The following is a 24,623-nucleotide window of genomic DNA, read 5'->3' as shown; positions in this document are numbered from 1 at the left end:
TGATGTATTGTTACACCTTGTAGGAGCAGTATACACCTAGTCTGTTCATTATATACATCTGTATGAGGTATTGTTACACCTTGTAGGATTAGAATAGATCTACAGTAGCTAGCTGCTAATTTGACTTTATGAAACTGCCTTAAATATGCTGTGGTAAACATATTTTATTCGCACTAATCAATCAACACATTCCTGTCTTTGTATGTCTCAATATAATGGTATTATTGAATTAAACTCATTTAAAATAGTCTTTGTCTGAAAATAAAATATGATCCTCAACTGCGTTTCCCACTCCAGTCAGCAGACGGCGATATGCGTCTTTCATGCGATGCTGCTAGAGTTACGTATAATCTAGGAGACGGTTCTTCATAAACAGCTCGTCAACAACCTCGGTAGCTTGCTAGCCAACATAGCCGAAAGATTCCAGCTGTTTATACGCTTTCGGCGTATATTAGCTAATATGTTTTAGACACACGTCTGTCGTATCTACTTGTTAACCTATTTAATTTAATATTACGTAATTTTTTATTAGTCGGCTATAGTAGGTGGCTGTGTAAGTTAGCACTAGCATGGTCACTAATGATAGCTAGCTAGCTAGCTAACATCTCCGAACATGAGCTCCCTAAACTTCTCCCCTCCTGTTAAAGAAGAGGAAGTCTGCTGGACGGAGGAAGAGGGTCTGTGGCTGAACGTTGTCGTGAAAGAGGAGGAAGAGGATGTCAAAATACAAAAACAAGTAGAGGGTGAGGCTGTTACAGTGAAAGAAGAAGAGAAAGACTCGTTCAGAGTGAAAGAGGAGGTTGTTACAGTAAAAGAAGAGGAGGCTGCAATTTTTGGAGTGAAGAAGGAAGGGGAGATTACTGTCACATTGAAAGATGAAGAAGAGGAGATAGGATATCTGATTAACACCAGTAAGTACCACCTTAAATCGGTATTTAACTGTGGATATTCGGAGTTGGCTTGTCAATACCTCTTCAATGAAGGGCCCTATGATGAGGACCGATATGTCTAGAATCAGACGGCGCAGAGAGCAAGCTACCCCTTGTTTTTTCCATTCTGTTTCCAAAAAGTGACTTAACATATATATTTAAGAAGGGTCTATCTGCTGACCGCAGACTGGGGGGCACGGCGTGTAGTGATGTTTTACGGCACACTGTTCTCCCCAATAGTGCCATGTGAGAGTTGGGTTGGCTACACCAAAGATTATGGATATAATAACAAGATGTCTCTCCGCCCAAACAAGGGGAGTCGTTGTCCACAAAGCGGCACTGCAGATTCTCTAGCTCCCGCCTCCCCTTTCTTTGGGTATACTTCTTATTATTGTCATCCATTGTAATCCACAGACATGAACACACCATTCTATACAGTCCACCTGATAGAGGTTCATATCTGACAGATGAAAATCTCTTTTAGGAACTTAGAAAGAGGGGGAGTCTAAAGCTGCACCAACTAGGATTGTGCCTTTGGCTTCTGGACAACGAAATAAAGTTGATATGAAAACCAATAGAACAGGAGAGAAGTGGCATAGTGGTGGGTCTCCAATAGAACAGGAGAGAAATGACACAGTGGTGGGTCCAATAAAACAGGAGAGAAATGACACAGTGGTGGGTCCAATAGAACAGGAGAAAAATGACAGTGATGGGTCCAATAGAACTGGAGGGAAATGACACAGTGGTGGGTCCAATAGAACAGGAGAGAAATGGCACAGTGGTGGGTCCAATAGAACAGGAGAGAAATGGCACAGTGATGGGTCCAATAGAACAGGAGAGAAATGGCACAGTGGTGGGTCCAATAGAACAGGAGAGAAATGACACAGTGGTGGGTCCAATAGAACAGGAGAGAAATGACAGTGATGGGTCCAATAGAACTGGAGAGAAATGACACAGTGGTGGGTCCAATAGAACAGGAGAGAAATGGCATAGTGGTGGGTCCAATAGAACAGGAGAGAAATGGCACAGTGATGGGTCCAATAGAACAGGAGAGAAATGACACAGTGGTGGGTCCAATAGAACAGGAGAGAAATGACACAGTGGTGGGTCCAATAGAACAGGAGAGAAATGACAGTGATGGGTCCAATAGAACAGGAGAGAAATGGCATAGTGGTGGGTCCAATAGAACAGGAGAGAAATGGCATAGTGGTGGGTCCAATAGAACAGGAGAGAAATGACACAGTGGTGGGTCCAATAGAACAGTAGAGAAATTACAGAGTGGTGGGTCCAATAGAACAGTAGAGAAATTACAGAGTGGTGGGTCCAATAGAACAGGAGAGAAATGACACAGTGGTGGGTCCAATAGAACAGGAGAGAAATGACATAGTGGTGGGTCTCCAATAGAACAGTAGAGAAATTACAGAGTGGTGGGTCCAATAGAACAGGAGAGAAATGACACAGTGGTGGGTCCAATAGAACAGGAGAGAAATGACATAGTGGTGGGTCTCCAATAGAACAGTAGAGAAATTACAGAGTGGTGGGTCCAATAGAACAGGAGAGAAATGACATAGTGGTGGGTCTCCAATAGAACAGTAGAGAAATGACAGAGTGATGGGTCCAATAGAACAGGAGAGAAATGGCATAGTGGGTGGGTCCAACAGGTAAATAAATGAGATAATTTGCCCAAATTATATAATAACTCCTGTCTATACATAAAGAAAGAAAATCCTTTACCAGAAAGCGTGACGTTGCCACAGAGGAATCAGGGATCATTAGCTTCTTTAAAAAAATAGCTGTGTATGGTTTCAAATCACAAGCTTGTAGGCTTATGCCTATTTGGGTAGTGTGTGTGGCAATAGGCCTCGTTGATTACTGAGTTCGGCTGTTAGTGACAAGCATCTCAAATTGGTGTGAAGATAATGTTTCTTGAGTATAATTTAAAATGTTGAGGCAAGAAGAAGGGGAGGGTTGTGTGGTGAAGATATAAGTGAGTCTCTTTAGAAAAAGTGTTGTACTGTAGAAACACCCTCCAACATGAAGGGCTTCCCCAGTATAGTACTGTAGAAACACCCTCCAACATGAATGGCTTCCCCAGTATAGTACTGTAGAAACACCCTCCAACATGAAGGGCTTCCCCAGTATAGTACTGTAGAAACACCCTCCAACATGAAGGGCTTCCCCAGTATAGTACTGTAGAAACACCCTCCAAGGTTAGTTTGTCTTTCTGATTTTGAATTGTAAGACACAATTATTAGTCCATACTGCTGTAACCCATAGTAACACATTAGATAACATTCATAACATGGAACAACATTAGCCATAGTAACACATTGGATAACACTCACAACATGCAACAACAGTAACTATAGTAACACATTAGATAACATTCACAACATGGAACAACAGTAACTATAGTAACACATTGGATAACATTCACATGGAACAACAGTAACCATAGTAACATTGTTTTCCCCAAAACATCTAAAGGAAGTTTGTTCTGAAGTGTCTGTCCTCTATCTGAGAGAGAATAAAAAAATGTTTTTAACCCCTTATTTATGTCACTAAAGTCTTTCCACATTTTGTTACGTTACAGCCTTATTCTACAATGGATTAAATAAATACAAATCCTCATCAATCTACACACAATACCCCATAATGACATCACAATACCCCATATTGACAAAGGGAAAATAGGTTTTTAGAAAAAAAATCACATTTATTATAAAGAAAAATCAAATACCTTATTTACATATTCAGACCCTTTGCTATGAGACTCGAAATTGAGTCCAGGTGCATCCTGTTTCCATTAATCATCCTTGAAGTTTCTACAACTTGATTGGAGTCCACCTGTGGTAAATTCAGTTGATTGGACATGATTTGCAAAAGCACACACCTGTCTGGCTACCACAGCATTCTGAAGCATTTCGCTACACTCGCATTAACATCTGCTAACCATGTGTACAGTGGGGCAAAAAAGTATTTAGTCAGCCACCAATTGTGCAAGTTCTCCCACTTAAAAAGACGAGAGAGGCCTGTAATTTCCATCATAGGTACACTTCAACTATGACAGACAAAATGAGAAAAAAAATCCAGAAAATCACATTTGTAGGAATTTTAATGAATTTATTTGCATATTATGGTGGAAAATTAAACTTTTGTTATTGACCAAATACTTATCTCAATACTTTGTTATATACCCTTTGTTGGCAATGACAGAGGTCAAACGTTTTCTGTAAGTCTTCACAAGGTTTTCACTCACTGTTGCTGGTATTTTGGCCCATTCCTCCATGCAGATCTCCTCTAGAGCAGTAATGTTTTGGGGCTGTTGCTGGGCAACACGGACTTTCAACTCCCTCCAAAGATTTTCTATGGGGTTGAGATCTGGAGACTGGCTAGGCCACTCCAGGACCTTGAAATGCTTCTTACGAAGCCACTCCTTCGTTGCCCGGGCGGTGTGTTTGGGATCATTGTCATGTTGAAAGACCCAGCCACGTTTCATCTTCAATGCCCTTGCTGATGGTAGGCTTTGCTACTTTGGTCCCAGCTCTCTGCAGGTCATTCACTAGGTCCCCCCGTGTGGTTCTGGGATTTTTGCTCACCGTTCTTGTGATCACTTTGACCCCACGGGGTGAGATCTTGCGTGGAGCCCCAGATCGAGGGAGATTATCAGTGGTCTTGTATGTCTTCCATTTCCTAATAATTGCTCCCACAGTTGATTTCTTCAAACCAAGCTGCTTACCTATTGCAGATTCAGAATTCCCAGCCTGGTGCAGGTCTACAATTTTGTTTCTGGTGTCCTTTGACTGCTCTTTGGTCTTGGCCATAGTGGGCCTTTAACCATCTGCCTGACTCTGTTCACACAGGAAAGAGACGTGACTATCTTGGATCCTCTGGGGAGCCTCAACAACCTCATGATGCTGACGAGGCAGAGAAAGGTCTCTCCAGATCTGAACTCCTCAAGAAGCACCAGCAGAGACCCACAGGGAAAAAATCTCACTGCTGCTCTGACTGTGGGAAGAAATTCACCTCCTCAGCAGGCATTACAATTCATCAAAGAATCCACACAGGAGAGAAACCTTATTGCTGTGATCAATGTGGGAAGAGATATCTTACATGTAGCAGTCTAACTAAACACCAGAGAACACACACAGGAGAGAAACTTTTTAGCTGCTCTGACTGTGGAAAAAGTTTTGTTTCTTCAGGATGTTTAGAATCACACCAGAGAACACACACAGGAGAGAAACCTTATAGATGTGATCAATGTGGGAAGAGTTTTGTTACTTCTAGCAGTCTGACTAAACACCAGAGAACACACACAGGAGAGAAACCGTATAACTGTAAACAATGTGGGAAGACTTTTAGTCAGTCATTCAGCCTGATATCACACCAGAGAACACACACAGGAGAGAAGCCTTATAGATGTGATCAATGTGGGAAGAGTTTTGTTACTTCTAGCAGTCTGACTATACACCAGAGAACACACACAGGAGAGAAACCTTATAGCTGTGATCAATGTGACAAGAGATACTCTAGCAAAAGATCTCTGATCAAACATCAGAAAAAACATACATGAAGGAGTTGTTTCACGATATCAATTAAATAAAATCTCAAAATGTAGAATGTTTTAACATTGTAGTAGGAGTATTTTAATGAAGTCACAATGTAGAACCCTAAACGTTTGCCCCCTGTTCAATTGATTTCAGTGTGATATGGAGATTAGCCTCGGGAAAAATCCAGGCTCTGAAATGGAAGAGTACTATTTATGTGGTCTAACAAAAAGTGACTAACAAAAAAAGAGTTGTGTTGCACTTACCGCGTTGGCGACCCACTTGAATCAATATGTATTCCCAGATTCCGTGTGGCTTTTGAGCTGTTAGTTTGTTGAGTGATGACAAATAAGTGTTCCATTTCTCCAAAATGTAGCTGACTGTCTTCTGCATGTTGTCTTCTAACCAGTGAGGTAACATATCTCCCATTTCCATTTGTTTTTTTAGCTGTGTTAGTTTCAACAGCACGTACAACCTGATTTCCCCCCCTAATCGAAATCAGGGATTCATTGCTACTCGTCAAAACAACAGTGTTTCTGGTGCTTGTGCAGTTTATAAGGTGCTTGTTTAAAAAATACAAGTAATATGATTATTGTGGCAGATGTTTGTTTATATTGTACATGGTATGTTTAGGTTTTCAATATATCACAACCTGTTTCTGCATATTGGTTATTGATTTGGACACGTTAAAACTGTGTTTTGACATTGGGGCTATCCCACCAAAATAGCTAAATGTTGTTGACCAATATACGTTAGGTTTTAGTTGAAATTATGTGATTTTGTCAATGACTTTAAAACAACTTAATTTCAACGTACTTGCAGCCTATACACATGGACGCAGAATAATAAATTGGCCAATAGTCCATTTTATTAACAATCTTACATCACTCCAGTATTTCTTGACAAAATGTGACGCTAATTGTCTTCAAGGAAGTTAGTTGTTCAACTGAATGCATCTTCTACATTTAACCCAACCCCTCTAAATCAGAGAGGTGCCTTAATCAACGTCCACGGCAAGTTACCTGCCTTGCTCAGAACGACAGATTTTTACATTGTCAGCTCCGGGATTCAGATCCAGCAACCTTTCGGTTACTGGCCCAACGCTCTAACCACTAGGCTACCTGCCACTACTGAAGAAGCAAGTCTCAAATCACCTACTCATATTTCAAACATCCAGTCTGACAAAAGATACATGTTTTTATTATTCCATGCTGCACCAAACCATGGGACGGTTGAGCTAACGTAGGCTAATCCAATTAGCATACGGTTGTAAGTTACAAGAACATTTCCTAGGACATGGATATATCTGATATTGGCAGAAAGCTTAAATTATTGTTAATCTAACAGTAATGTCCAATTTACAGTAGCGATTACTGTGAAAGAATACCATGCTATTGTTTGAGGAGTGTGCATAATTTTGAACATGAAAACATATAAAAAAAAAACATTAGGCACATTTTAGCAGTCTTGATACATTTGTACAGAGATGCAATGGTTCATTGGATCAGTCTAAAACGTTGCACATACACTGCTACCATCTAGTGGACAAAATCTAAATTGCACCTGGGCTGGAATAATACATTATGGCCTTTCTATTGCATTTAAAAGATGATGGTACAAAAAAAAATACAAAAAACAGTTGTTTGTTTCTTTGGATTATCTTTAACCAGATCTTTTCTGTTATATTCTCCTACATTCCTTTCACATTTCCACAACTTTCAAAGTATTTCCTTTCAAATAGTACCACAAATATGCATATCCTTGCTTTAGGGCCTGAGCTTCAGACAGTTACATTTTGTTATGTAATTTTAGGTGAAAAAAAGGGGGGGTTCTGCATTTAGCCAGTGAGTTGCCATGGATCACAATTTATTTAGATTTTCCGTATTGGAGATGAGTTATGTTTGGGCTCGTTCCAAGGGAACGAGAGTTCTAGAAGCTAGTGAGTTCTAGAAGCTAGATGGGAAGAAATTTTTTTTTTCTTGATTTTAATTATTGACAGTTAGGTGACACCATGTTTATATTGGTGAAGTTGAAGCATTGTAGTTGATTATAATGTGAAATGGAAGTTGTTTTCTGTTGGTTGTAAGCATTCTCTTACGGTGTTACAGTCTTTGGTTTTTCCATTTATGTTTTGAGGTTTGGATTTTAGCACGTATATCTCATTAGCTCGTTAGCTCGTAGGACGCACTGATTGGTGTCACCTTGTTAGTCAGTATGTGTTACACCTGTGCTGGCTTGTCCATCTCATTAGTGGGAAGGTGTTTCACCTGAGCTGTTCCAGGTTCTATTTAATAAGAGTGTCTGGCCCTGTGCTCCAGTTGTCTTGATAGATGTGGAGAGTCAACAACTTTAGTTGCACTACCGTTTGTTTCTTCTTTTTTAGTTTGTGGGTTTTTCTTTTGTTTTCCTCTTGGGCAGATTTAGTGGGTCTCATGGTGGCTGTCTTTTAGGTCCCAGTTGTTGTTACTAGTCAACTTTCTGTGGACACTGAGTGCAAAACTGCAAGATTATGTTATAATACTTTTATTGCCTCAAATGGTTGTTTTATGCAACAGAATAGAGGGTTCTTATAACTATTGTGTCTGTGTGTTCTACTAAGGATGGGCCTCTGGGAGAAAACACTGACCGGAGATTTACAATATCTTTTGGGTGATAAAACCTAAAGAGACTGCATTCCAGAGCATGAGTTAATGTTTCTGTTCTATATGGTACCAGGGAGAGACAACCTCAGGGCCAGACCCTGGTCTCTACACAAAGAATACTGTTTTTACATCAGATATTGTCTGCTGAGAATAATAAGTATCTTTCATACAAATCTTAATCTTGTGACCCGTTCTATACATCTGTTGTTCGTCATGTAGTTATCTTGGCTGTAAAAGACCTTTGTATCGTGGCTCTCAACGAATCATCTGGGGGTGATTCGTCGACCAGCCATCATTATCGTAGAGGACTCAATTGATTCACTTTATATTTGTGTGTTGTCTTGACCTGCTCCATTATTAAGTGATTAAATATTTAGTTTAAGAATAACTCTGACTTGTGTGATAAGTTTGTCTCTCCTCATTTGATATTTAAGAAATTAACCACCACATTTGGCGACAGGGATGTGAATCTTCACTTGGTGACCGCTCCTGACAACCTGGGTAAATGGTGCACGAGAGATCCCTCTAAATTGGAATCACAGGGAGACTACAAAGACATGTGGAAATATTCCTGCAGGTTAAAATATTGTTGAAAAAAACCCGAATTGACTAGGTATGTTTGGGAATAGCATTGTGTGACTGTGATATGAGAGTTGTTATGTTATGAGTACCTAAGAATTTCTTACATTTTATATGGATTCTGTGAATATATGAAAATATGATGAATTATATGTGTGTATAATCGATTACGGGCAATTGTCTCAGAAACTGATTGGAGTGTGTCCACTTTAGGTTAACTTACCCTAACTATGTAACTATAAAACGCTTACTGGATTTTCTCCATCCGGGCACTACATTTGAAATGAAACATGCCCTTAAGGCCTGAAGGGGGGGGGGGTGGTTCTTCCCGGTATGAGAGGAGTTGGGGGGGTTCTTCCCAGTATGAGAGGTGTTGGGGGGGGTTTATTCCCAGTATGAGAGGAATTGGTGGGGAGGGGGTTCTTCCAAGTATGAAAGGAGTAGGGGGGGAGGTATTCCCAGTATGAAAGGAGTAGTGGGGGGGGGGGGGTTCTTCCCCCTTTGAGAGGAGTTGGGGGGGGGTTCTTCCCAGTATGAGAGGAGTTGGGGAGGTTCTTCTAAGCTATTAATTTCCCTCCACAAGGGGGCATACATGTAACATTTCCAAAATGGGATAGTATTGTACATGTCATGTTTCCAAAAGGGGATAGTATTGTACATGTAACGTTATGCCCCCTTGTGAGTTAATAGTATTGCATGCTGTAGCAGGCTATATAAAGAGGAAGACCTCCTTTGACGATTCAGTTCGTTGTAACATCTCGTCTGGACAGGTCACCGTCCTTAGTTAGTTAGTTAACGTCAACGAAGCTAACGTCAGCTAGTTCATTATCACAAAAGTGAGAACTTCTCTAGATTGGAAATTTACGTTAATGAGAGTGTAAAGCCATGTTGGCTTTTTCGAAACGATATACAATATATGGTAAAGAATATAGTTGAGGAAATAATCCAAACCTAGTGAACTGAAGTTGAACCTGGCAGTCAGCTGCTGCTGCTCCAATACAGTATGAGGTGAGACGGTGAACTGGGCAGTCAGTCATTCATTCTGAACTATGAGTCTGGTCTAACAAATGTAATTTGTCACATGCACCGAATACAACAGGTGTAGACCTTACAGTGAAATGCTGACTTACAAGCCCCTAACCAGCAATGCAGTTTTTTTTAAGTACAAATTAAAATAAGAAATAAAAGGAACAAGTAATTAAAGAGTAGAAGTTGAATAACAATAGCTAGACTATATACAGGGGGTACCGAAGCGGTAACAAAGGGGACTTCCTCTGACACTGCCTGGTATAGAGGTCCTGGATGGCAGGAAGCTTGGCCCCAGTGATGTACTGGGCTGTACGCACTCCCCTCTGAAGTGCCTTGCGGTCGGAGGCAGAGCAGTTCCATACCAGGCAGGGATGCAACCAGTCAGGATGCTCTCAATGGTGCAGCTGTAGAACCTTTTGAGGATCTGAGGACCCATACTACAGTGCCTTGCGAAAGTATTCGGCCCCCTTGAACTTTGCGACCTTTTGCCACATTTCAGGCTTCAAACATAAAGATATAAAACTGTATTTTTTTGTGAAGAATCAACAACAAGTGGGACACAATCATGAAGTGGAACGACATTTATTGGACATTTCAAACTTTTTTAACAAATCAAAAACTGAAAAATTGGGCGTGCAATTTAATGGGTATTTACCAACATTTCGGGCATCACTGTGCCTTCCTCAGGGTAATGTCATGAATACTTGAACCAGGTTATGTAGACAAACAGTAAAATTAGTGTAACCAATGACAGTAGTGAGGGGTGTGTCATAATGATTAAGTTAATTAAAATGAATTAGTGAAATTGTTAAAAAATAGTATATTGCATATTAAATATATTACACTATTGTTATCCTATAGGAAAATGGAATATTTTACTTCATATTAGCATCAACATACATTATTGTTCCATTCAAATTCACATAATAAGCATATTTCATATTTTCAAGTTCAGAAGTCAGAACCCATCACCTGCTATGTAAAAGAGACAGAATAATGGTCAATCCTATCCGGGATCCTTGGGACATCCCTACCCTAAATCCTACCTTAACCATTTTAAATGTCAACTTCAACGGGCTAGGGATGTCCCAAGGATGTATCTCTACCTGAAAATACATGATCTAAGTGATTGATAGTTGGTATTCAGCAGTCATGAAGCCTAATTTACTTTAATGAACTACTAAAATAGTGATTTTGTCAGACAGCATAGACAGCAGCTCTACACTTTATTGACTGACTGATCCAGTCATCCTTCCATCCCTCCTCAGCCTTCCTCTCCCCTGAAGACCCAGTGAGGGTGGAGCTCAGTCAGAGAACTGTTGCGGGACTGCTTAGGAAGAACACTTCTACAGCCAGAGAGGTGAGAGGTCACACATGGTTTAGATGGTAAATATTTATGTTGCCTTAGTGGTTCATCACAAAAGCAAAAGGTAATATGTTCCATCTATGTTTATTTACATTAGTGCAAATTGACCACTGATATTGGTGTAATTTCTCAACCCTTTTAGCTGAATGAAAGTAAATTTCCCCTCAGGCACACACATTTGTTCTTTGTTATTATGAAGGTAATTTGTGTCAAAGGTACTTTTCCCCACTCATTCACACCGCTTATGCATATTCAGTGGCCTGACCGTGTCCAGACAATGTCAAAGGCCCATCCTGGTAGATCTGAACCTAATAATGCAGCTCTGCGTGATCAGATGACAGAAGTCACATTTAGGTGCCAGGTGTAACTGAGGCCAAAGATGCTCCATATCCATTACTTTGAGTGTTTAATATAATATGACTAAATGTGTTTCTTTCTGTGTTACAGGGGCAGTCAAGAAATGGAACGGCAAGGCCACAGAACATAAGCAGAGCTATGGGAGACCACCTCAAGCCCCTGGTAGAGCCAGGGGTGGTGTTTACCACTCCACCACACCTTCAGCAGGCTGGAAAAGTGGGATTGGTACTGTTTTTCATACCAAGATGGACCAAGATACGTGTTGCTGTTACACATATTTGTTCATTGGTTTGACGTAAGTCTTGATTGGTCGGTCATTGGGTTCATTTGTCTTACAATATGTTCAAATCAAGCTTTATTTATACAGTACATTTCAGATATGGATGCAACACAAAGGCTTCATAGGAAAAAAATATGAAAATAAACAAATATTTAGTACACAAACATAAGATTTAAAAAACTGTCTAATGAGCATTGATTAAAATATGAATTGGATGCAATATCCAATCCAAAATATAGGCTTGTTTTTTAGGAGGGGCTCTGAATGTTGACTAGTAACAAAAACTGGGAGAAAAAAAACACACAAAAAAAAAAAAACACACCAAACTTAAAGACAGGAAGCAAACCAAAAACGTAGCGCAACTAAAGGTGTTGCCGCTCCACATCTATCAAGACAACTGGAGCAGCTCAGGTGAAATTCAGACCCTGGATTTTTCCAGAGGCTAATATCCAAATCATGCTGAAATCAATTGAATGCGGGAAACATTTAGGGTTCTACATTGTGAGATTCCTTAAAATAATCCTACTACAATGTTAAACACATTCTACATTGTGAAATTATTGAATTGATATCATGAAACAACTCCTTCATGTATTTTCTGATGTTTGTTCAGAGATCTTTTATCAGAGTATCTCTTGTCACATTGATCACAGTTATAAGATTTCTCTCCTGTGTGTGTTCTCTGGTGTACTGTCAGATCGCTAGACTGAACAAAACTCTTCCCACATTGATTACAACTAAAGGATCTCTCTCCTGTGTGTTCTCTGGCATATAGTCAGATTGCTAGATGGAGTAAAACTCTTTCCACATTGATCACAGCTTGAGATTTCTCTCCTGTGTGTGTTCTCTGGTGTAGCTTCAAAGACTGATGTTGAAAAGCTTTTCCCACAATTTGAGCAGTGGTGAAGCTTCTCTCCTGTGTGTAGTCAGATGGCTAGATGTATTAAAACTCTTCCCACATTGATTACAGCTATATGATTTCTCTCCTGTGTGTATTCTGGTGCAGCTTCAAAGTCTGTGATGTAGAAAAGCTTTTCCCACAACCTGAACAGTGGTGAAATTTCTCTCCTGTGTGTACTCGATGGTGTGTAGTCAGCTGGCTAGATGTAATAAATCTCTTACCGCACTGATCACAGCTATAAGATTTCTCTCCTGTGTGTGTCCGGTGGTGTATATTCAGATAGCTAGATGTAATAAATCTCTTACCGCATTGATCACAGCTAAAAGGTTTCTCTCCTGTGTGTGTTCTCTGGTGTACTGTCAGATCGCTAGACTGAACAAAACTCTTCCCACATTGATTACAACTAAATGATCTCTCTCCTGTGTGTGTTCTCTGGTGTATAGTCAGATTGCTAGATGTAGTAAAACTCTTCCCACATTGAATACAGCTATACGGTTTCTCTCCTGTGTGTAGTTTCCGGTGTGATTTCAGGGAGCCTGACTGAGTAAAACTCTTCCCACATTGATCACAGCTATGAGGTTTCTCTCCTGTGTGTGTTCTCTGGTGCAGCTTCAAAATCTGTGATGTTGAAAAGCTTTTCCCACAATCTGAACAGTGGTGAGATTTCTCTCCTGTGTGTACTCGCTGGTGTATTTTAAGGTCTGATGAATATTTGCAACATTTCCCACAGTCAGAGCAGCAGTGAGATTTCTTTCCTGTGGGTCTCTGCTGGTGTTTCTTGAGGTGTTCTGATCTGGAGAGACTCTTCTCTGCCTCGTCAGCATCATGAGGTTGTTGAAGCTCCCCAGATGATCCACGATAGTCCGGTCTCTCTCCTGAGTGAACAACAAAGTCAGACTGATGGTTAAAGGCCCACAACAGCAGAAATCCATTGTTTATTTGAGGTGAAAGGTGATGCCCAGAGCGTACCCATGAAGTTGTACAATAATTGACGTCTGTTAAATTATTTGACAATTAAGAGTCAAGTTAGCAACAAGTCATATTTTGTCTTGTTTTCACATTAATAAATCAAATTTTATTTGTCACATACACATGGTTAGCAGATGTTAATGCGAGTGTAGCGAAATGCTTGTGCTTCTAGTTCCGACAATGCAGTAATAACCAACAAGTAATCTAACTAACAATTCCAAAACTACTGTCTTATACACAGTGTAAGGGGATAAAGAATATGTACATAAGGATATATGAATGAGTGATGGTACAGAGCAGCATAGGCAAGATACGGGGCGGCAGGGTAGCCTAGTGGTTAGAGCGTTGGACTAGTAACCGGAAGGTTGCAAGTTCAAACCCCCGAGCTGACAAGGTACAAATCTGTCGTTCTGCCCCTGAACAGGCAGTTAACCCACTGTTCCTAGGCCGTCATTGAAAATAAGAATTTGTTCTTAACTGACTTAAAGTTGCATAGATAAAGTGGCTAGTGATACATGTATTACATAAGGATGCAGTCGATGATATAGAGTACAGTATATACGTATGCATATGAGATGAATAATGTAGGGTAAGTAACATTATATAAGGTAGCATTGTTTAAAGTGGCTAGTGATATATTTCCTATCAATTCCCATTATTAAAGTGGCTGGAGTTGAGTCAGCGTGTTGGCAGCTGCCACTCAATGTTAGTGGTGGCTGTTTAACAGTCTGATGGCCTTGAGATAGAAGCTGTTTTTCAGTCTCTCGGTCCCAGCTTTGATGCACCTGTACTGACCTCGCCTTCTGGATGATAGCGGGGTGAACAGGCAGTGGCTCGGGTGGTTGATGTCCTTGATGACCTTTATGGCCTTCCCTTTATGGCCGTAACTATGTTAATAGTAACATTGATGACTGTTCAGTTATAATAAAGTTGTGAAATCCTAAGCAGTGTGCCAGACAACTATTGGTCTCCAATATGTGCCCCTTTTCTGTGTATGCAAAAATTGTGTCAGGAGGACAATGCGCAGGCAATTTGGTTGTAGAAACTCCTCCCTGCTAATGTGGAAATCGCTAGTTTTGTACGAAGGTTTTAGTTTTTCCACTATGTGTTCTGAATATTACAACTTTGGATTATAATTGTAAGGCTCGTTTGAATCTCCTGCGTAATATGTTTGTGTTATTGCCGCAAATCAACTGCTTTATACTTCAACAAGTAAAATGCTCTTTGGATAGCTTTTCCATTAGCCTGACAATGAGTGTTTGTACACGTTGTGTATGCCAAATTGGCCCATAACTTCACCTAACAACATAGACCTAGGACTATAAATCATGTAATATTTTTGGTGAAACATGGCAACTAAAATGTCTTTGTCATGACATTTCATAACCTGATCACCAGATAATTTTGTGAATAATCCCACTAGGCTACTCTGTAATGTGTTGTCATTCTAAATGTCCTGAATAAAGGAAATTAGCTCTGTGTGTTGTACAATAGCTTATACATCAAGGAACAGTTCTCTACACATTATGAGCTAAGAATCTCTGTGTCCTAACAGACTAACGAGACCTTACTGGAAATCAAGTAGACAACAAACATTATAAACATCAATTTGTTTAGGGAGGTTGGATCCAATGTGGAGCATGGTATAACTATCTTTAAGACGGAGAGCAAGGCTGACGTTTTACGCATTCCCAATCAATTGTGTTTTTTTGATAGTTTCTTTGCGTTGTTTGGAACTTATTTTTTAAACTTATTTTGTACATGATGTTGTCGCTACCGTCTCTTATGACCGAAGATAACTTCCAGACATTAAAACTGCGATTACTCACCACGGACTGTCAGAATCATTTTTTTCCTTTAATAAGTCCGACGAGCCCGACGTGAACGATATACTGCTTTCCCGGGGACAGACTACCAAAGGAACATTCAAAACTGTAATATCTTATGATTCATGGAGTCGTGGCTAAACAACATTATCAACATACAGCTGACTGGGTATTTTTTATTTATTTATTTTATTTCACCTTTATTTAACCAGGTAGGCAAGTTGAGAACAAGTTCTCATTTACAATTGCGACCTGGCCAAGATAAAGCAAAGCAGTTCGACACATACAACAACACAGAGTAAAGTGTTGCAAAGTAAATACAATATAGCAAGTAAAACACTGGAATGGTAGATTTGCAGTGGAAGAATGTGCAAGGGATGTGCAAAGGAGCAAAATAAATAAATACACTAGGGAAAGAGGTAGTTGCTTGGGCTAAATTATAGATGGGCTATGTACAGGTGCAGCAATATGTGAGCTGCTCTGACAGCTGGTGCTTTAAGCTAGTGAGGGAGATAAGTGTTTCCAGTTTCAGAGATTTTTGTTGTTTGTTCCATTCATTGGAAGGAGAGGCGGCCAAAGAAAGAATTGGTTTTGGGGGTGACCAGAGAGATATACCTGCTGGAGTGCGTGCTACAGGTGGGTGATGCTATGGTGACCAGCGAGCTGAGATAAGGGGGACATTACCTAGCAGGGTCTTGTAAGTGACATGGAGCCAGTGGGTTTGGCGACGAGTATGAAGCGAGGGCCAGCCAACGAGAGCGTACAGGTCACAATGGTGGGTAGTATATGGGGCTTTGGTGACAAAACGGATGGAACTGTGATAGACTGCATCCAATTTGTTGAGTAGGTATTGGAGGCTATTTTGTAAATGACATCGCCAAAGTCGAGGATTGGTAGGATGGTCAGTTTTATAAGGGTATGTTTGGCAGCATGAGTGAAGGATGCTTTGTTGTGAAATAGGAAGCTAATTCTAGATTTAACTTTGGATTGGAGATGTTTGATGTGGGTCTGGAAGAAGAGTTTACAGTCTAACCAGACACCTAGGTATTTGTAGTTGTCCACGTATTTTAAGTCAGAGCCGTCCAGAGTAGTGATGTTGGACAGGCGGGCAGGTAGCGATTGGTTGAAGAGCATGCATTTAGTTTTACTTGTACTTAAGAGCAATTGGAGGCCACAGATGGAGAGTTGTATGGCATTGAAGCTTGCCTGGAGGGTTGTTAACACAGTGTCCAAAGAAGGGCCAGAAGTATACAGAATGGTGTCGTCTGCGTAGAGGTGGATCAGAGACTCACCAACAGCAAGAGCGACATCATTGATGTTTACAGAGAAGAGAGTCGGTCCAAGAATTGAACCCTGTGGAACCCCCATAGAGACTGCCAGAGGTCCAAACAGACCCTCCGATTTGACACACTGAACTCTATCAGAGAAGGAGTTGGTGAACCAGGCGAGGCAATCATTTGAGAAACCAAGGGTGTCGAGTCTGCCGATGAGGATGTGGTGATTGACAGAGTCGAAAGCCTTGGCCAGATCAATGAATACGGCTGCACAGTAATGTTTCTTATCGATGAAGGTTAAGAAATCTTTTAGGACCTTGATCGTGGCTGAGGTGCACCCATGACCAGCTCTGAAACCAGATTGCATAGCAGAGAGGGTATGGTGATATTCGAAATGGTCGGTAATCTGTTTGTTGACTTGGCTTTTGAAGTCCTTAGAAAGGCAGGGTAGGATAGATGTAGCTCTGTAGCAGTTTGGGTCAAGAGTGTCCCCCCTTTGAAGTGAGGGGATGACCGCAGCTGCTTTCCAATCTTTGGGAATCTCAGACGACACGAAAGAGAGGTTGAACAGGCTAGTAATAGGGGTGGCAACAATTTCGGCAGATAATTTTAGAAAGAAAGGGTCCAGATTGTCTAGCCCGGCTGATTTGTCGGGGTCCAGATTTTGCAGCTCTTTCAGAACATCAGCTGACTGGATTTGGGAGAAGGAGAAATGGGGAAGGCTTGGGCGAGTTGCTGTGGGGGGTGCAGTACTGTTGACCGGGGAAGGGGTAGCCAGGTGGAAAGCATGGCCAGCCGTAGAAAGATGCTTATTGAAGTTCTCAATTATAGTGGATTTATCAGTGGTGACAGTGTTTCCTATCTTCAGTGCAATGGGCAGCTGGGAGGAGGTGTTCTTATTCTCCATGGACTTTACAGTGTCCCAGAACTTTTTTGAGTTAGTGTTGCAGGAAGCAAATTTCTGCTTGAAAAAGCTAGCCTTGGTTTTTCTAACTGCCTGTGTATATTGGTTTCTAGCTTCCCTGAATAGCTGCATATCACGGGGGCTGTTTGATGCTAATGAAGAATGCCATAGGATGTTCTTTTTGTTGATTAAGGGCAGTCGGGTCTGGGGTGAACCAAGGGCTATATCTGTTCCTGGTTCTAAATTTCTTGAATGGGGCATGCTTATTTAAGATGGTTAGGAAGGCATTTAAAAAATAACCAGGCATCCTCTACTGACGGGATGAGATCAATATCCTTCCAGGATACCCCGGCCAGGTCGATTAGAAAGAACTGCGTTTGACAGTGGTGAGTGGAGGTCGTTTGACCGCTGACCCATTACGGATGCAGGCAATGAGGCAGTGATCGCAAAGATCTTGGTTGAAGACAGCAGAAGCGTATTTAGAGGGCAAGTTGGTTAGGATGATATCTATGAGGGTGCCCGTGTTTACGGCTTTAGGGAGGTACCTGGTAGGTTCATTGATAATTTGTGTGAGATTGAGGGCATCAAGCTTAGATTGGAGGATGGCTGGAGTGTTAAGCATGTTCCAGTTTATGTCGCCTAGCAGCACGAGCTCTGAAGATAGATGGGGGGCAATCAGTTCACATATGGTGTCCAGAGCACAGCTGGGGGCAGAGGGTGGTCTATAGCAGGCGGCAACGGTGAGAGACTTGTTTTTAGAGAGGTGGATTTTTAAAAGTAGAAGTTCAAATTTTTGGGGTACAGACCTGGATAGTCGGACAGAACTCTGCAGTCTATCTTTGCAGTAGATTGCAACACCTCCCCCTTTGGCAGTTCTATCTTGTCTGAAAATGTTGTAGTTAGGGATGAACATTTCAGAATTTTTGGTGGTCTTCCTAAGCCAGGATTCAGACACAGCTAGAACATCCGGGTTGGCAGAGTGTGCTAAAGCAGTGAATAAAACAAACTTAGGCAGGAGGCTTCTAATGTTAACATGCATGAAACCAAGGCTACCAGAGGCTCTACAGTGAAATAAGCCAATAAACACTAACCAGAACAGCAATGGACAAGGCATATTGACAATAAGGAGAGGCATGCTTAGTCGAGTGATCAAAAGGGTCCAGTGAGTAGTGAGGTTGGTTGCGGTCACGGCGATTCAGAGAGCTAGCCGGGTCATCGGTAGCAAGCTAGCATAGGATGGAGGTCTGTTTTTAGCCACCTCGTGCGTTTCCGTCGGTAGGATTAGTGGGGTTCCGTGTGGTAGAGGGGATCAATCCAATTAGCAAAAAAATATATATAGTTATAGAGGCCCAAGAAAAAAATATATAATTGTCCGATAGATCTATTCAGATAGCAGCCGATAAGACAGCTAACGATTAGCGGGCCGCAGATGGGCTTCCAGGTAACATCGCGACGGAGGAGCCAGCTGGATAACTCCCTCGGGCAGATAACGTTGGTAGTACAGTTGTGAAGGCCCGGTGGGGCTCCGTGTTAGCAGTAAAACGGGTCCGGATAGGTGATTGTAGCCCAGGAGTGGCTGATGGAACTCTTCAGCTGGCTAGCTCCGGAATAATTGATGTTTGCTCCGGGATCGACGTAAGCCGATAGTCACACGGATAGCATCTAGCTAGCTGCGAGATCCAGGTATAAATTTCCAGAGCTTACGGTTGAAATCCGGGGACATGGAGAGAAAAATAGGTCCGGTAAGTTCCGGTCCGAGCTGCGCTGGACGTCTGACTGCTATGCCATCTTGGTGACGGATGTCACGCTGTATACTATACACTGTACCAGCAGGATAGAACAGCGGGTCTAGTAAGACAAGGGGAGGTGGACTATATATTTTTGTAAATAACAGCTAGTGCACGATATCTAAGGAAGTCGAGGTATTGCTCGCCTGAGGTAGAGTATCTCATGATAAGCTGTAGACCACACTATCTACCTAGAGAGTTTATTTGTATTTTTCGTAGCTGTTTTACATACCACCACAGACTGAGGCTGGCACTATGACCGCATTGAATGAGCTGTATTCCACCATAAACAAACAGGAAAAGCTCCCCCAGAGGCAGTATTCCTAGTAGCCGGGGACTTTAATGCAGGGAAACTTAAATCCGTCTTACCAAATTTCTATCAGCATGTTAAATGAGCAACCAGAGGGAAAACAACTCTGGACCACCTTTACTCCACACACAGAGACACATACAAAGCTCTCCCCTGCACCCCATTTGGCAAATCTATCCATCCTCCTGTTTCCTGCTTACAAGCTCAAATTAAAGCAAGAAGCACCAGTGACTCGATCAATAAGAAAGTGGTCAGATGAAGCAGATGCTAAGCTACAGAACTGTTTTGCTAGCACAGCCTGGAATATGTTCCAGGATTCCTCCGATAGCATTCAGGAGTACACCACAAAGGTCATTGGCTTCATCAATCAGTGCATCGATGACGTTGTCCCCACAGTGACCGTACGTACATACCCCAACCAGAAGCCATGGATTACAGGCAACATCCGCACTGAGCTAAAGGCTAGAGCTGCTGCTTTAAAGGAGCGGGACTCTAACCCGGAAGCTTATAAGAAATCCCGCTATGCCCTCCAACGAACCATCAAACAGGCAAAGTGTCAATAAGATCAAATCGTACTACAAAGGCTCTGACGCTCGTCGGATGTGGCAGGGCTTGCAAACCATTACAGACTACAAAGGGAAGCACAGCCGATAGATGTCCAGTGACACAAGCCTAGCAGATGAGCTAAACTACGGCAAATAACACTGACACGTGCATGAGAGCACCAGCTGTTCCGGAAGACTGTGTGATCACGCTCTACGCAGCCGATGTGAGTAAGACCTTTAAACAGGTCAACATTCACAGGGCCGCAGGGCCAGACGAATTACCAGGATGTTTACTGTGACCATGTGCTGACCAACCGGCAAGTGTTTTCACTGATATTTTCAACCTCTCCCTGTCCGAGTCTGTAATACCAACATGTTTTAAGCAGACCATCATAGTCCTTGTGCCCAAGAACACTAAGGTAACCTGCCTAAATGACTACCGACCTGTAGCACTCATGTTTGTAGCCATGAAGTGCTTTGAAAGGCTGGTCACGGCTCACATCAACAACATTATCCCAGAAACCCTAGACCCACTTCAATTTGCATACCGCCCTAACAGATCCACAGATGATGCAATCTCTATTGCACTCCACACTGCCCTTTCCCACCTGGACAAAAGGAACACCTATGTCAGAATGCTATTCATTGACTACAGATAAGCATTCAACACCATCGTGCACTCAAAGCTCATCAATAAACTAAGGAACCTGGGACTAAACACCTCCCTCTGCAACTGGATACTGTACTTCCTGATGGGCCGCCCCCATGTTGTAAGTGTATGTAACAACACATCCGCCATGCTGATCCTCAACACAGGGGCCACTAAGGGATGCGTGCTCAGTCCCGTCCAGTACTCCGTGTTCACTCATGACTGCACAACCAGGCACAACTCCAACATCATCATTAAGTTTGCCGATGACAACAGTGGTAGGCCTGATCAACGACGAGACAGCCTATAGGGAGGTCAGAGACCTGGCCGTGTGGTGCAAGGAAACGTGATCAAGACTAAGGAGATGATTGTGGACTACAGGAAAAAGAGGACCGAGCATGCCCCCATTCTCATCAACGGGGCTGTAGTTGAGCAGGTCAGCACATCACCAACAAACTAACATGGTCTAAGCACACCAAGACAGTTGTGAAAAGGGCACGATAAAACGTATTTCCCCTCAGGAGACTGAAAAGATGTGGCATGGGTCCTCAGATCCTCAAAAGGTTCTACAGCTGCACCATCGATAGCATCCCGACTGGTTGCATCACTGCCTTGTATGGCAACTGCTCGGCCTCTGACCGCAAGGCACTACAGAGGGTAGTGCGAATGGCCCAGTACATCACTGGGGCCAAGCTTCCTGCCATCCATGACCTCTATACCAGGCTGTGTCAGAGGAAGGCCCTAAAAATTGTCAAAGACTCCAGCCACCCTAGTCATAGACTGTTCTCCCTGCTACAGCACGGCAAGCGGCTTCTAAACAGCTTCTTTCCCCAAGCCATAAGACTCCTGAACATCTAATCAAACGGCTACCCAGACTATTTGCACTGCCCCTCCCCACCTTTTTACACCGCTGCTACGCTCCGTTGTTATTATCTATGCAGTCACTTTATCTCTACCTATATGTACATATTACCTCAACTAACCGGTACCCCCACACATTGACTCTGTACAGTTGTTGAGAATGAGTGGACGATGGTGAAGAACAGTGGAGTGAAAAGGGTTAGTTGGTCATGAACAGCAGTTTATGGTTGAAGTGGGAATCATCAGCAAGGATGTTTTTTTGGGTGACCCGTTCGCGGTCTCAAAGATGGTGAAGGATGAATTGGGTAAAGTGGAATCGTTTCGAGTGACCAGGAGCGGTATGATGCTGATTGTGTGTCAATAGCGCAAAAGGGGATTTAGTTCATGTGTCAGTTCAATTCTCCCGTCGGACTTTGGATGCGTATTTTCCGCCATTTTGTTCAAATCTGAAAATAGTTCAACCACGCCCAATTATTGGCGAATGTAGTACGACATCCGGGAACTTTTGGCATACTAACTACATCATACTATGACCAATAAGCATACTATATACTCAATTCACATCACAAATAGTACAGTTAGTATGAGTATTCTAACACAGCTCAGGTCTCTGCCATTTTGTTTATGTTTAAAAACTAAGTTGCCCCTTTAAAAAAGCCACACAACAATCAATCAACCAATATGCAGTACAAACAATAACAAAGCTGTAATTCCACCACTGTTTTGCTAATAAGATGGATGGGGTTGGAGAAATGTAACTAGTCTCAAATGCATAGACATGGATACAAGGACTGACCATCCATGATACCAACATTATAGTTTTAACCATGTTGAGGCTATACAGTGTTGGTTTACATTGTTTCTAAACATTGGAGTAAAAAAGGTTATTTGGGGTTCTGATGGGGTACAACAGTTGAACTAACCTCATGAGGCATGTGTTATATTCTTCAAGAATCAATGGCTAGAAATAAATAAAAAAACATTTAAATATTGATGTAGCAATTGCATATTTCCCCTTTAACACCACACATCAGTTCAACAACTGCAGAGCTTGTGCCTCTGTATTTAAGACAGTACTTACGAGTGTAAACCAGGGCACGTTCATCGTTAGAACCATTGGATGCCGTAAGATGAGTTTGGGAAACCGGGCCCAGATATCCAGTTTCCTCCTCTTCCTTTTTCGATGTGACAGTAATCTCCTCCTCTTTCACTCCAAAAACTGCAACTTCCTCTTTCTCTTCTTTTACTGTAACATCCTCCTCCTCTTTCACTCTGAACTCCTCTTCCTTTACTGTAACGTATTTTTCTTCTTCTTTCACGGTAACACCCTCACTGTCTACTTGTTTTTGTATTGTAACAGCCTCCTCTTCCTTCTCCTCTTTCACTCTGAACGAGTCTTCCTCTTCTTTCACTGAAACGTCCTTCTCTTCATCTTTCACTGTAACAGCCTCAGCATCTACTTTTTGTATTGTAACAGCCTCTCCTCCCTCCTCTTTGATGAGAGCTTCATTCTCCGTCCAGCAGACCTCCTCTTCTTTACCAGGACAGTAGCTTAGTGAACTCATGGTCGGAGATGTTAGCTAGCTATGCTAATTTAACCAGCCCGCTAACTGACTAAAAACAACAACACTGTAAATATGAAATGAAATAGGATAACTAACTAGACGACAGAAGTTGGTTTAAAACAGTGGCTAATATAAACTAAATCGTCTAAAGAGGTTTATTGGTTCAGCTATTTTGGATAGCAAGCTACCGAGGTTGCTTACCGAGGTTGCTTACCGAGTTGCTACCGAGGTGGCTGACAAACTGTTGCTGCTGTTGAAAGAAGCGTTCCTTCCACTAGATTATACGTCACACCAACAGCATTACCTTAAAGCCACATACCGCCACCTGCTGACTGGAGTGGGTAACGTAGTTGAGTAAAATGTATATTTTATTTTCAGACAAGTTAAAGTGTAGGAAGCATGATTTTTTTACTCACCAGTGTAACAATACAGTGTGGTTAAAGACTTAGTAACCTAGTTGTATTCACCATCTGGTTACTTATAAGTTATGTTTTTGCAATATTATATGTATTAATTTATTTTGGGATATCTTCTAAACTACCCACAATGCACTATTTCTCAACGTCATATGGAGGATCTACTCTGTGCTACCGAGTTTGTATGTTAAGTGTAACGGTGTAATTAAGTTGTTAAATTCCTGCATAAAATGGGTATTATGTCACCTCCTGGTCGAGTAGTGTGTTTACATTGTCTTATACACTCAAATAAAATAAAATGTTATTGGTCACGTGCACATGGTTAGCAGATGTTAATGTGAGTGTAGTGAAATGCTTGTGCTTCTAGTTCCGACATTATAGTAATATCGAACAAGTAGTCTAACAATTCCTCAACAACTACCTAATACACACAAATCTAAAGGGGTGAATAAGAATATGTACACATAAATATATGGATGAGCGATGGCAAGGCATAGGCAAGGTGCCGTAGATGGTATATAATACAGTATATACATGTGATATGAGTAATGTAAGATATCTTAACATGATTAAAGTGTCATTGTTTAAAAGTGACTAGTGATCCATTTATTAAAGTGGCCAGTGATTTGAGTCTCAATGCAGCCAGCAGCCTCTCTGAGCTAGTGAGATAGATAGAAGCTGTTTTTCAGTCTCTCAGTCCCAGCATTGAACAGGCAGTGGTTGTCCTTGATGATCTTTTCGGCCTTTCTGTGACATCAGGTGCTGTAGGTGTCTTGGAGGGCAGCCAGTTTGCCCCCGGTGATGAGAGCCTTGCAGTTGAGGGCGGGTCAGTTTCCGTACCAGGCGGTGATACAGCGCGACAGGATGCTCTCGACTGTGCATCTGTA

General features: G+C 41.8%; 2 protein-coding genes across 3 annotated transcripts; one reads left to right on the top strand and one right to left on the bottom strand.

Moving 5' to 3' along the window:
- The first annotated feature begins 327 nt into the window (after nucleotides 1–327).
- LOC109866754 (gastrula zinc finger protein XlCGF17.1-like) lies at nucleotides 328–12,061 on the top strand. Of its 2 annotated transcripts, XM_031800826.1 has the most exons (3): nucleotides 328–911; nucleotides 10,995–11,086; nucleotides 11,540–12,061. In XM_031800826.1, the coding sequence occupies exons 1-3, from the start codon at nucleotides 614–616 to the stop codon at nucleotides 11,741–11,743; spliced, it is 594 nt and encodes a 197-aa protein (XP_031656686.1). In that variant the 5' UTR covers nucleotides 328–613; the 3' UTR covers nucleotides 11,744–12,061. The 2 variants fall into 2 exon arrangements, with proteins under 2 accessions (XP_031656686.1, XP_031656685.1); XM_031800825.1 differs by lacking the exons at nucleotides 10,995–11,086; nucleotides 11,540–12,061 and adding an exon at nucleotides 4,793–8,512 and having other exon boundaries at nucleotides 350–911.
- LOC109866155 (zinc finger protein 664-like) lies at nucleotides 11,788–23,591 on the bottom strand. The gene is made up of 2 exons (XM_031800821.1): nucleotides 22,837–23,591; nucleotides 11,788–13,505 (listed from the first exon to the last, which is right to left on the bottom strand). Exons 1-2 carry the CDS (start codon nucleotides 23,318–23,320, stop codon nucleotides 12,700–12,702), a joined length of 1,290 nt encoding a protein of 429 aa, XP_031656681.1. The 5' UTR covers nucleotides 23,321–23,591; the 3' UTR covers nucleotides 11,788–12,699.
- Between the last annotated feature and the right edge of the window lie 1,032 nt (nucleotides 23,592–24,623).

This window comes from Oncorhynchus kisutch, linkage group LG21 (assembly GCF_002021735.2).
Source record: "Oncorhynchus kisutch isolate 150728-3 linkage group LG21, Okis_V2, whole genome shotgun sequence".
NCBI classification, from domain to species: domain Eukaryota; kingdom Metazoa; phylum Chordata; class Actinopteri; order Salmoniformes; family Salmonidae; genus Oncorhynchus; species Oncorhynchus kisutch.
The sequence above is the reverse complement of the archived record's forward strand: the minus strand, read 5'-3'. Positions and strand labels throughout refer to the sequence as shown.